Raw genomic sequence first — 12,524 nt, 5'->3', positions numbered from 1 at the left:
CAAAGATAAATGTCAGGTCTGGAGTTCTTTATTTTCACGGCTGTGACTCTAGTGGGCCAGTGGTAACAATAGAAGCTGATGATACAGCTGGAGGGACTCCAGTGCTAGAGTCGTTGTGGTGGATATCGGGTTGGAACATACGTTGTAAATATCATAGAAACATAAAATTTGACGGCAGATGAGAACCACTTGGCCCATCTAGTCTCCCCCCTTTTTTTTTTTTTACCATATTGTTACCTGAAACCTTATTTATTGGACCCAATGTTGTAGATATCAGGTTGGAACTGATTATGTAAATATCGGACTGCTACCAATGATGCAGTTATTGGACTGGAACCAATTATATAGTTATAGGACCGGAACCGATGGATGAAACTCTGAAATCAGGCCGGAAATGACAAATGCTTTCTAGCTGAACTGAAATCAGCAGGTGTAATCAGACTGTGGACAATACCACTATAAGCAGCATAAACCTGAAGTCTGGAGCTCAGGGACGCAGCTCTGTGATGCAACATTTTTCAAGGCATCTGCCTCTTGTCTGAGCTTAAAGAGAATGATGTTGATTCTGCACAGATCTGCTCTCAGGGGTCACACAGGTATATAATGACGTATATGTACCAACATTTAACAGAATTTTTCCAGGTATGAATCCTATGAGATCATTTCTCAGTTGGTGGTGCTCCCATGAGTCAGAATATTACAGTGGTAATAGAGGACAGACAAGAACACTCTTTTTTAGGGGCACTCTTTATTTATAATTTATTAAAAATATTACATTTTATTGATATGCATTAAAAAAGGGGATTTAGGTGTACTGTTTTTAGTTCACAGACAATACAAACATTTAACAATAATTAGAGAGAGAAAATGGAATCCCAATCAGTAATTTCAAGTAGCTAAAGGGCTGTGTTTAAGAAATAATAATCAGTCCAAAGATTGGTGAACATACAGCAGTACAGATAAGTGTGTGCTGTTTTGTCTTATATGCAGATGAGGCTATATCAGGGTGTGTCTTGGTAACACACTTGTGAGATACCAGAGCTTACAGTTTACAAACCCCTATTATTTAAACTGTCTGGATTTTCTGCTACCAGGGGTTATCTTTATTGACAGTATATATCCGATTCTCACAAGCAGCACTTAACTCTGTGATGGACTCTCACTGTGTGGTACCCCTGTACTGACTCCCCTGCACTGGTTACTTACCAACAGGGGTGTCTGTACTGGCCGCCCCACAGCAGTAGAGCCTTCCCCTCTTCTATACTCTCACACCTCTGGCCCATCTTCCCACGCTCTCATCCTCGCGTTCACTGTCCTTTAGGACATACGGGAGGACAGTGGAAGTGGGGGTGGTCTATATGAGTCTTTGCCTCCTCCATACATAAATATATCTACATTAATCCTAAAACATACCACCAGTGATTATTTAATTTGCTGTATGCTTCACAACACATGGACAAATTGTAATACTAAATTAACAGTGTATAGGCATACACAGATAATATATGTGATACCTGAAGATTGTTTCTTATTTTTGCCTTTATGTATTTATATTGATTTACTATTGTCCTAAGTCTATATTTTCGCCTAAAATTACTAGCACTACTTTGATGTTATGTTCAAAAATATAGCCATATGCAATACGTGGTTAACAGGACGGATTTATTCCCCAAAAATTGGAAATGACTATTTACATTGGCTGACATTTGTATATATTTTGTCTATGAACATACATCCACATGTGTTACTTACTGTATGTGCCTTACTAAACATAGCACACTTATCTGTACTGCTGTATGTTCACCAATCTTGGGACTGATTATTATTTCTTAAATACAGCCCTTTGGCCACTTGAAATGACTGATTGGGATTCCATTTTCTTTGCCTAATTATTGTTAAATGTTTGTATTGTCTGTGAACTCAAAATGGGACACCTAAATCCCCTTTTTTAATGCATATCAATAAAATGTAATATTTTTAATAAATTATAAATAAAGAGTGCCCCTAAAAAAGAGATTTTTTTTTCTGTACTCTTTTACCTCTTGTCTGAGCTTCCCTTTTATCCCCTCTAGTTAGCAGTGATTGGAAGACTTGAGTCAGTAGTCTGCTGCGGTAGCTATGGCTGGGGAATCAAAGGTCAGCTGACCACAAGTGTCATGGCGATGCCCAGTGTTCGGAGATGGCCGGGGGGAGGGGGGGGGGGGGCATAGTGGGTTTCACACTTGAATGAAATGGGGTACACTGCGGACAGCATCGGATCATGGAAGACTGGCATCAAGCTTGATCATCTGATCTACGCAGATTATTGCACTATTGTATTGGTCAGAACCGCTGTGACAGATATGGATTCCTGGCAATAACCTTTTGATTATGGGCATTGAGGGGGCAAACAGTGTAGGGGAGAATGGATACCGTGATATTGCACCCAAGTTTTAAATTGAGGAGTTACACAGCCTGTCATTAGTTCTATTTGATACACTAGCTAAAAAAATTAAATCCTAAGGGCGTCCATGGTGGAGGAAGGAATGTGGCCTTTATTTCTCCAGGAACCAGCAATTGGTAGTACTTTTAATATGTCAAATATGTGTATTAGACTGTTTAGGAATGCCAGGTAGGGGAAATGGGACATTAATACCAATAGCGGACATTGGCCCAGCATTTCAGCAGAGACGAGCAGCCCCACCTAACATGACTAGAGGTACCTGTCATTTGACAACCTCTCCAAAGGAATAAATGTATTAGTGTTATTAACATTAGTACAATGCATATAAACAAGTCAGGATAAATACCATTGTTTCTAATGTCCTCATACTCACTAGTGTTTTTAGTGTTCTTTAGTGTGCATTTTGTTTGCATTACTCTTTCCAGGTATATCCTGCTCTATCCATGTGTTTACTGCAGGGAAATGCATTGGGTAGCTTGCAGGGACTCAAAATGCTAGATAAACCAGTAGTAACTGATACAATGGGGTAAATCAGATTCTATCTATTATCTTCTAGGAGCAGCTAAATAAATGTTAAGTAGAATCTGACTGGTTGCTATGAGCAACATCACCAGTTCTAAAATACTCCCACCTTAGTAAATTTACCTCAGTGCAAAAGCAGTTGTGGGTACCTGGCTTGGTATGCAGCTGTTATGTCGACCACACTTTAGGTCTACAGTCAATTGGTGACCACTATAGGTCGACATGGTTCCGCGTGGACTATCATTGGGAATAGTAACCTGTGCGGTAGCGCAGTGAGGCACCTTGCCCGAAGCTCGCTTGCCATGCGAGGGGACACAGTGCACTAATTGGTGTTCCCGCTGATTTTACTGAGTAAACGACACAAAAAAGAAAAAAAAACTCATGTCAACCTTTTTCCTGTGTCGACCTAGTGCACGTTGACCAATAGTAGTCGACCTAGTGACTGTCGACCTAGTTAGGGTCGACACAATGATCCACACCTACCTGGCTTTAGGCAGCACTGAAAACTGCTGCAGGTATAAATTATTTTGTCACTGCCATTCTGAATGAATATACACTGTCCACTCCTTCCCACCAGGGCTGTCTTTTTGTATGGGTACCAGATTTTTGAAAATCGGCCCTGGGGAACCGGAGATATCTGACTTCAAAGCAGTGGTCCCCATCCAAGCCTGTTAATTGCTGTTCCCAGCCACATCTCTCGGGTTCTGTCTGACTTAGAGTTTTTCTGAGAGTATACTCCAAAAGCTGTGACTCTCCCCTTTCACTGCACACTGGCAAATTGTCTCTCCTATGCCCAGAACTAGAGATATCAGCCTTCCAGCAGCTGGTCCCTGCCCCAGCTCCATACGCCTGGTATGCAGTTTTAGATTTTCATCGGTGGATTGCTCTGGCTTCTGATCTCTTATCCCCAGGACCCAAGTACATCCTGAAAGGAGGGACTCTCTAATTTTATATCCCATTGAAAGCTAAGAAATCTATTTCCAGGAACTTGAGATATCTGCATTCAGGCAAGCTGCCCTCCCACCAGAAAATATATTAAGCCCACTCCACTATCTACCCCTCCCCTGCGTATTAAACTCCCCCTACCGCCCTGTAAGTGAAGTACCGGGGCTCCTTCATTCAGCCCAATGCCCCCTTCTACAGTTTAGTGTCCTCCCTCCCTCCCCATCTCCCACCATCTGTGCAGTAATGGAGTAATTATCAGAAATGACTGCTCCAGGTCTTACATGCTGAGTGGAAGATAGAACACCCACTACCACCCGTGGGACAACAAAGCTGCCGCTGATAGCACCTCCCGCCCCTACTGCTGGAGGATGGGTAGGGGCCCCAGTGCATTGCTGTGCCCAGGGGCCTACACTGCTGTTAAGACGGCCCTGGTTCCCACATGCACACCAGGGTATATGCCCAGCAATAATGGCAGTGTCCAACCCATTCACACACCCATGAAGAACAGAGGGAAGGAGTTGTATTAATATCATCATTAGTACTTATAAAGTGCAGACCAAATTCTGATGCTGTACAGCGAGGGAGATTGCAGGTGTAATTTTAATTCTGGGAGGTTAAAGAAAACCAAGGCATTGATTATCATAAAAAAAAATGAAAATGACATGAAGGAATATAATGTGTTTGTTCTTATTCATGACATTTAGTAGAAAGGAAATACATTATTATTTGCAATTTTTTATTCTAAGATAAAGTAGGTAGCATGAGAGATTGTTGTTTTTGGTTATTATTCATGGGAAGTTTTTTTTTTTTTATATTTGCACCCTAACAGGTAAAAATTTGGGATATTCCAAAACCTTGCTTATCCAAGAACATAACGAATGCCAGGAAGGAGCTTTTGGGTCACTCTAGAAGAGTTGGCCTCATCGAATGGCATCCCACAGCTAGCAATATTATCTTTAGCACTGCCTATGATTACAAGGTAAGGCATTTCACTTTTTCACCTGGATCTATGAAGGAAACATTTCTTGAGTACTTGCATAGAATAACTGGAAATGTAACAGGTTTTGATCTCTACTGGGGAATAGCTAGGAGATAATCACAGAGTGTAACCTAATCCTAGATCCAGATGAATTCTCTGGTTGTGTTAGATTATTTAGCATTACTTTAAGATTGTACTTAATTAAATAATAATTTAAAAGTAGAAAAAAATGGTTACATTGCCCCATTTTCTTTTAAAATAACTTAATACATTTATATAATGTACAGTAAGTGGGCATTTTGTTAAGTGAACATACAAAACTGCATGTTGATTTCCCATTTCCCTGTCTGAATTTTTGTTTGTTTTTTTAAAAAAATTTTTATTGACCAGTGTGGTAACAACAGATCAGAGTGAAGTCACCATGCATTACATAACCATATTAGTTTAGATATATAATAACAATAATTATACTCCATGTAAGCCCTAAACAGTAGCAGGATTGAACATTAGAGGAAATATACGAATATCAAAACAGCAATTGATAAAACTGGTCTATAGAAATAAACCAGAGACTTGAGATCAGAAGGGGGCCACAGAATCGAGGGTTTCTAGCAAGTACCATTTAGCATCTTTAAAACATTTTCGCAGAGCCTCCCTTGTAACTGGGGGGAGGGTCCGGACATAGGGTAACCAAATATGAAAGTATTTTTCAGTCAGTTTGTCCTTCTGTAAAGCAGTATTGGTCCAGTCTAGGTGGAATAGATGAGAGACCCTAGGGTGTAGTAGTGAGATAGGAATAGGATCAGTGGAGATCCATTGGGAAAGTATCGTCTTTTTAGTGGCAGCCGCCAGTTTAATTAATAAAATACGTTGCCCCCTGAACAGTCTGGTAGTAGATGGTTTCGGGAATATACCCCAGAATGCCCACGTCTTAGTGATAGTAAATTGTAACTGTAGATCTGTCGTGATGTAGGATTGGAGTGCCTGCCAAAGTGTTTGTACCTTAGGACAGGACCACAGACAGTGTACAAGATCTGCTTCTGGAGCATTGCACTTAAAACAGTGAGAGGAAGAGGCAGCTCCGATAAGATGTCGTAACTTTGGGGTGACCTATGCTCTATGTAGAATTTTCTGGTGCATTTCTGAGTATGAGACTGAGCCTAATGTTTTATCTAAATAGGCATTAGCCTCCAAAATCAGTTTCATAGTGAGATCTGGGAATTCCAGTTTCCATTTCAGGAGGCCAACGGAGCCAGATTCCACATTTAGTAAGGTGCGGGAGTAAGTGTATATGAGTGCCGTGGGAAAATTACTATTTGGGGTGAGTCGTAATGTTTTGTCCAGAGCATGGGAGGTATCTTGCATAGATAATGAAGATGTGACCTTCTGTACATAGCTGCATGCTTGGAGAAAGGAAAAGAACGGGATTTGTAATGATGGAAAACGAGTTTCAGCGTGTAGAAAATGGTGGATGTATTTTAGACCTCCGTCATACCAAGTCTGAAATATGGGAGAGGTAGTGTGAGGTTTGAAATCTGGGTTACCCCAGAGAGGCAAAAACAGTGATATGTATCGTGATAATTTTAGTTGCGAGCGAATCTGCCGCCAGGCAACACAGGTGGAGGAAACAAGTATATTGTCCCTCACACAGTGTGGTATGGAAGCTGAGGTGGTGTGTAACAGGGACACCAAAGACCGAGAGGGCGTAAAAGATTGTTCTAGATGTGTGTTGGCGTATATGTCCTGACCCCCAATCCAGTCCAAAGCTATCCTGTAGTTGGCTGCCAAGGCATATGAAGGAAGGCATGGTAAATTTAAGCCTCCAAGGGCACGAGGTTGGCGTAATTTAAATAATGAGAATCTAGGGTGCTTACCCGCCCAAATAAATTTAGATAGTGCCTTGTCCAGTTGAGCTAGCATATGTTTAGGCGGAATCAGTGGAAGCATCTGTAATACATAAAGGAAGCGCGGGAAGCTGATCATTTTATACAAGTGACTCCTGCCAGTGTACGTGAGAGGGAGGTGAGCCCATCTGGCAAAATCTGCATACGTCCTGGTAAATCCTATCCGTTTAGTAGATAGACAGTGTCTAGTTACACAGTCAATAGATAGACACCAAATATTAGACAGACATTAGGTCGACAGGGTCAAAAGGTCGACAGGGTCAAAGGTCGACATGGAAAAGGTCGACAGGTCAAAAGGTCGACATGGAAAAGGTCAACATGTCAAAAGGTCGACAGGTCAAAAGGTCGACGGGTCAAAAGGTCGACATGGTCAAAAGGTCGACATGATAATTGTCGACATAAAAAAGATAGACAAATGTGTTTTTTTTTTATTTAACATGTTTTTGGATTATTTCATACTTTCTCTATCCATGTCGGCATAGAGTTGGTTATAAACCTTGTGGCGAGCGCAGCAAGCCACCGTGCCCGAAGCGTGGCGAGCGAAGCGAGCCCCGCGAGGGTATGCCTTTCTGCAATTGGGGTGCCAGATGCTATCCACACAAAGCACAAAAATGCATAAAACATGGTGTCGACCATTTTCATGCCGACCATTTTCATGTCGACCTTTTGACCCTGTCGACCTTTTGACCCTGTCGACCTTTTGACCTGTCGACCTTTTCCATGTCGTCCTTTTCCATGTCGACCTTTTGACCCTGTCGACCTTTTGACCCTGTCGACCTAATGTCTGTCTAACATATGGTGTCTATCTATTGACTGTCTAACTAGACACTATCTATCTTTCATACCGGAACCCTGGTAAATAGTGGGGGGAAATTAAGAAGATATAGCTTGGAGGGGTGATCAGGGAATAAAATCCCTAAATAAGTAATGCAATTGTTTGTGGCCCAATGAAACGGGAATGCGTCGCCCCAACCCGCTTTAATTGAGGGAAAGAAAGCCAAGGCTTCTGTTTTGGAATAATTAATTTTAAAACCAGAGACTAATTCAAATGAATCTAAAATATCGAGTAAGTGTGGTATGGCTTTTCGAGGGTTACTGAAGTAAAGTAAGATGTCATCCGCAAATGCTGAGAATTTGAGTTCTTGATCAGCCAATTTTATGCCTTGCCATCTATGTTCTTTAAAGAAATGACGAAGGAGAGGGTCTAAGGCCAAATTAAATAAGAGGGGAGATAAGGGGCATCCCTGTCTGGTACCCCGATATAGAGAGAATAGTCTCGAGTTGTGACCATTTACCGTCAAAAAGGTTGGGGGAGTTTGATAGATGGTGTGAAATACCTTAATAAAATCAAGGCCAAAGTTTTGGAGTCTAAGTATTCTGTCTATGTGAGCCCAAGATACTCGGTCAAAAGCTTTGTCTGCATCACAGCTCAAGACCATATTTTCCTTCTCCAATGAATCATGTGTTTTAAACATGGCCGCTAACAATGAGCGGACATTATGTACTGAATGCCTATTGCGCAGGAATCCTGTCTGGGCAGGATGGAGCAGTTTGGGTAGAATCACTTGGAGGCGGGTGGCAAGAATCTTCGTGAATATTTTAAAATCTTGGTTTAACAATGAGATTGGCCGGTAGGATGAAACCAAAGTATGATCTTTATTAGGTTTGGGGAGGACTATGACTCGAGCCGTATTAAAGTCTGTCGGGGCAGGGTGGCCTGTCAAGAGTGCATTGTATAATTGTCTGAGGTGGTCACTTATATGTGGGATAAGTAGTTTATAATAGGCTGCCGACATGCCGTCGGGGCCTGGGGATTTCCCATTTGCTAGGGATTTAATGGTCGATTCTAATTCCGCTTCAGTAATGGGAGTGGTAAGAAATTCTCTATCGTCCTCAGAAAGAGTAGGAAGATCAGCCTGTGTTAAAAAGTCTATGCCAGCTGTAGGGTGGTCAGGTGGTGCGGTGTATAGTTTTTCAAAGAAAGCCAGAAAGGTGTCACTAATCTGTTCCTGTGTCACTGAGGGGGGTCCACAGGTGTCTCTAATGGAGGAAATATGTTTTGATATTGCATGAGTTTTTACCATGTTTGCCAATAATTTTCCTGGGCGATTGCCCCAATGAAAATATTTGTTAGATTGGAAGGAAAGAAATAACTTGGCCTGTTCCGCACAGAGAGTATCGTGTATTAGTTTAGTGTCTTTATATAATGTTCTGTTAGTCTCAGACGGATCAGCCAACAATCGAGAATAAGCCGAGGCAACCTGGAGGGATGCCTCTGCCATCCGTTCCCGAAGCTGCCTCTTCCTAGTGGCAACATATGAGATTATCTGTCCTCTAAGAACAGGTTTAGAAGCCTGCCAGAAAAGATTTATATCATTGACATGTGCTGCATTATCTTGTGTATAATTGAGATATGATTGTGACAAAAAGAGTTTAAAGTCCTCAGAGTGAGCAAGGTATTCAGGGAACCGCCAGACATAAGAGTACAGTCTAGGTGTGGTTAAAGTGATTGTCAGGGTGATGGGGGCATGATCGGATAGGAGGATATTAGCTATGGTGGAGTCCACTATTCTATGGATCAACGAGGCAGATATGAGCCAATAATCCAATCTAGAGAATATTTTATGAGGGTGTGAGAAGAAGGAGTATTCCCTAGAGTCAGGATGGAGAAATCGCCATGGGTCCAGTAGCTGTAAAGAGTCCAACATTAGGGACAGGGAGGGTGGTATGGATCTATTGAAACTCAATTGTCTGGGGCCACCAGATACATCTAATAGTGGGTCTAGAACAATATTAAGGTCTCCCCCTAAAATCAGAACCCCCTCCATCCAGCCCTGTAACTTAACAAAGAAGTCTGAGAAAAAGGAAGCATTTGGTCCTGTAGGGGCGTAAATACATGCTAAAGTAAAAAGCTCTCCTTTGACTTCTACCCTCAAAAACAAAAAATGGCCCTCAGGGTCCACCCATTCATCCCTGATCTCATAGTGCAGGGATTTACGAAATAGAAGAAGTACTCCCCTTGTTTTAGTAGTGTAGGAGGCGCTTCTGAAGCCTCCAACCCAGGTATCTCTAAGAGTATTGGGGTCATTGAGACGCCAGTGCGTCTCCTGCAGAAACACTATATCAGGATGAAACTTTTTGAGGTGAGTCAAAAAAAAATTCCTCTTGACTGGCGTATTTAGGCCCTCTACGTTCCACGAGACCAGCTTAAGAGACGTCTTTGAGCCATCAGTAGAGGCCTCAGCGTCTCTAGGGGCCGACATTATCCAATACCCAGTCTAGCGGAACGCAGAGGGAGAAGCCACAAGCGAAAGTCCAATCCCCCGTCCCAGCACGCAAGGGGAGGACAAAAATGATGTATCGGGCAAACAAATGGAGTTACAATAAACATACAGTAACAAAACAACGTAATGCAGGTAGAAAACAATAGCCAGTGCAGCATAGGCCACCAGTCATAACATTTTTTAATTTTTGAACCCAAGAAGACAGTAATAATAACCGTCCATCTGTAACAGAAACTCTGTGTTGATTAGAAAAAGGGGAGGGGAAGAAGGCTGACAGAAAAATTTGAATAAAGGATTCCCACCATCCCTGCATCTGCCGCAGGCGGGGAAAATTCCCATTTAACCCTATATGCAAGAACCATATAGAAACAATCAACAGTGTGCTATCCATTAGGAAAGAAGAAGATAGAAAACAAAATGAAGAGATACTTAAGTCTAGAAGAGTCAATCAGCATCGTCCTCCCTGTCTGAATTTATCAGGGTAAGGACTAAACAAGGTGTGGCAGTTGTAGCACAGGGTTCCCGTAACTCAGTGTCTACTCTAAGTTGTCCCATGAAATTACCAAGTCTACCAAGTTCTCTGTAGGAAGCCTGTTCCACATCATCCCACAAATGTAACTGAAATACCTTTCTATATGTTTGGAACAACCAGGGAGGTTGTTCCTAACATATTGGAGAACTAATCCTTCTGTCTCTTCATGTAGTCCCAGACAGACTCGATGATGTTGAGATCAGGGCTCTATGTGGGCCATGTAATCACTTCCAGGACTCCTTGTTCTTCTTTATGCTGAAGATAGTTTATAATGATATTGGCTGTATGTTTGCAGTTGTTGCAGCCACCTCCCTGATGGCATTGCATGACGGATAAGTACCTGCCTATATTTCTCAGCATTGTGGAAACCATTTAGCCTGCCCAAATCCCCAACTACATTTGCTGAAATGCAGTCCCAAACTTGTAAGGACCCTTCACCATGCTTCACTATTGCCTGCAGACACTCGTTATTGTACCACTCTCCAGCCCTTCTGTGAACAAACTACCATCTGTGACAGCCAAATATTTCAAATTTTGACTCATCACTGCAGAGCACCTGCTGCCATTTTTTCAGCACCGCAGTTCCTATGTTTTCACATGTAGTTGAGTCGCTTGGCCTTGTTTCCACGCCGAAGGTATGTCTTTTTGGCCGCAATTCTTTCATGGAGATTACTTCTGGGCAGACTTCTTTGAACAGTAGATGGGTGTACCTGGGTCCCACTGTTTTCTGCCAGTTTTGAGCTGATAGCACTGCTGGACATCCTCCGATTTTGAAGGGAAGTAAACATGATGGACTAAGGGCCTAATTCAGCATGGATTGTAGATGTGCGAAAAATCGCATTTCTACAATCCGTTACTCTGACATGTGGGGGGACTCCCAGCACAGTGAAAGTCCGCCCCGCATGCCGCCCCAGTCCCCCCCGCACACATGCGAAAGCATTGCATGTTTAGGGTAGCCCTCTGCCTACGTAGCCTAGGCAGGCGGCTACTTGCCATGTTTGGGGTTGCAGCGGCTGCATGTGGCGTCATGCAACCTGCCCCGCAAACTGTCCGGACACGCCTGCATTGTCCAGATCGCGCCCCAACAACACCGCCGCAACGCCCCTTTAACACTGCCGCAATGCCCCCTCCTGCCCTGCAAACATCTCTACCTGTCAATCAGGCAGAGGCGTTCACAGATTTGAGATGCCGTTGCCACAGCAGCATTCCATGCTGAATTAAGGCCTAAGTTTCCTTGGCCGACCACTGTGTCTATGGTCCTCTACGTTGCACGATTGTTTGTGCTACAATGCTGAGAAATACAGGCAGGTACTTATCCATCATGCAATACCACCAGGAAGGTGTCTGATTGGCTCCAAATGTATTCTGCAGCAGAACAATGACCTCAAACATACAGCCAATGTAATTAAGAACTGTCTTCAGCATAAAGAAGAACAAGGAGTCCTGGAAGTGTTATGGCCCCCACAGAGCCCTGATCTCAACATCATCGAGTCTGTGTGGGATTACATGAAGAGACATAAGGATTTGAGCAATCCTACATCAACAGAAGGTCTGTGGTAAGTTCTCCAAGATGTTTGGAACAACCTCCCTGCCGAGTTCCTTCAAAAGCTGTGCAAGTGTGCTTAGAAGAATTGATACTGTTTTGAAGGCAAAGGGTGGTCACACCAAATATTGATTTGATTTAGATTTCTGTTCATTTACCTTGCATTTTGTCAGGGCCGGCTCTACCATTAGGCAGCTTTAGGCGGCTGCCTAGGGGCGCCAGCTCCTGAAGGGCGCCACTGAATTCATCTAGCAAAAAACTGAAGGATGTCCCTGTATGCGGCCTCCTCCTTTTACACTGTGCTGGCTGCTGCTGCGGGGCTAATCAGGTGTAGCTACCACTATCAGGCTGTACCACCTAATGTCTCAGCGC

At 42.9% G+C, this 12,524-nt stretch overlaps 1 protein-coding gene across 3 annotated transcripts in view; it reads left to right on the top strand.

Moving 5' to 3' along the window:
- CORO2A (coronin 2A) overlaps positions 1-12,524 on the top strand; it is a 435,475-nt gene that overhangs the window by 323,633 nt on the left and 99,318 nt on the right. For all 3 annotated transcript variants that reach the window (XM_063914669.1, XM_063914671.1, XM_063914670.1), the window contains exon 4: positions 4,740-4,889. In XM_063914669.1, coding sequence (XP_063770739.1) covers positions 4,740-4,889 — 150 coding nt within the window. The remainder of the gene's footprint in view (positions 1-4,739; positions 4,890-12,524) is intronic.

Source organism: Pseudophryne corroboree, chromosome 1 (genome assembly GCF_028390025.1).
Source record: "Pseudophryne corroboree isolate aPseCor3 chromosome 1, aPseCor3.hap2, whole genome shotgun sequence".
NCBI classification, from domain to species: Eukaryota; Metazoa; Chordata; class Amphibia; order Anura; family Myobatrachidae; genus Pseudophryne; species Pseudophryne corroboree.
The sequence above is the reverse complement of the archived record's forward strand: the minus strand, read 5'-3'. Positions and strand labels throughout refer to the sequence as shown.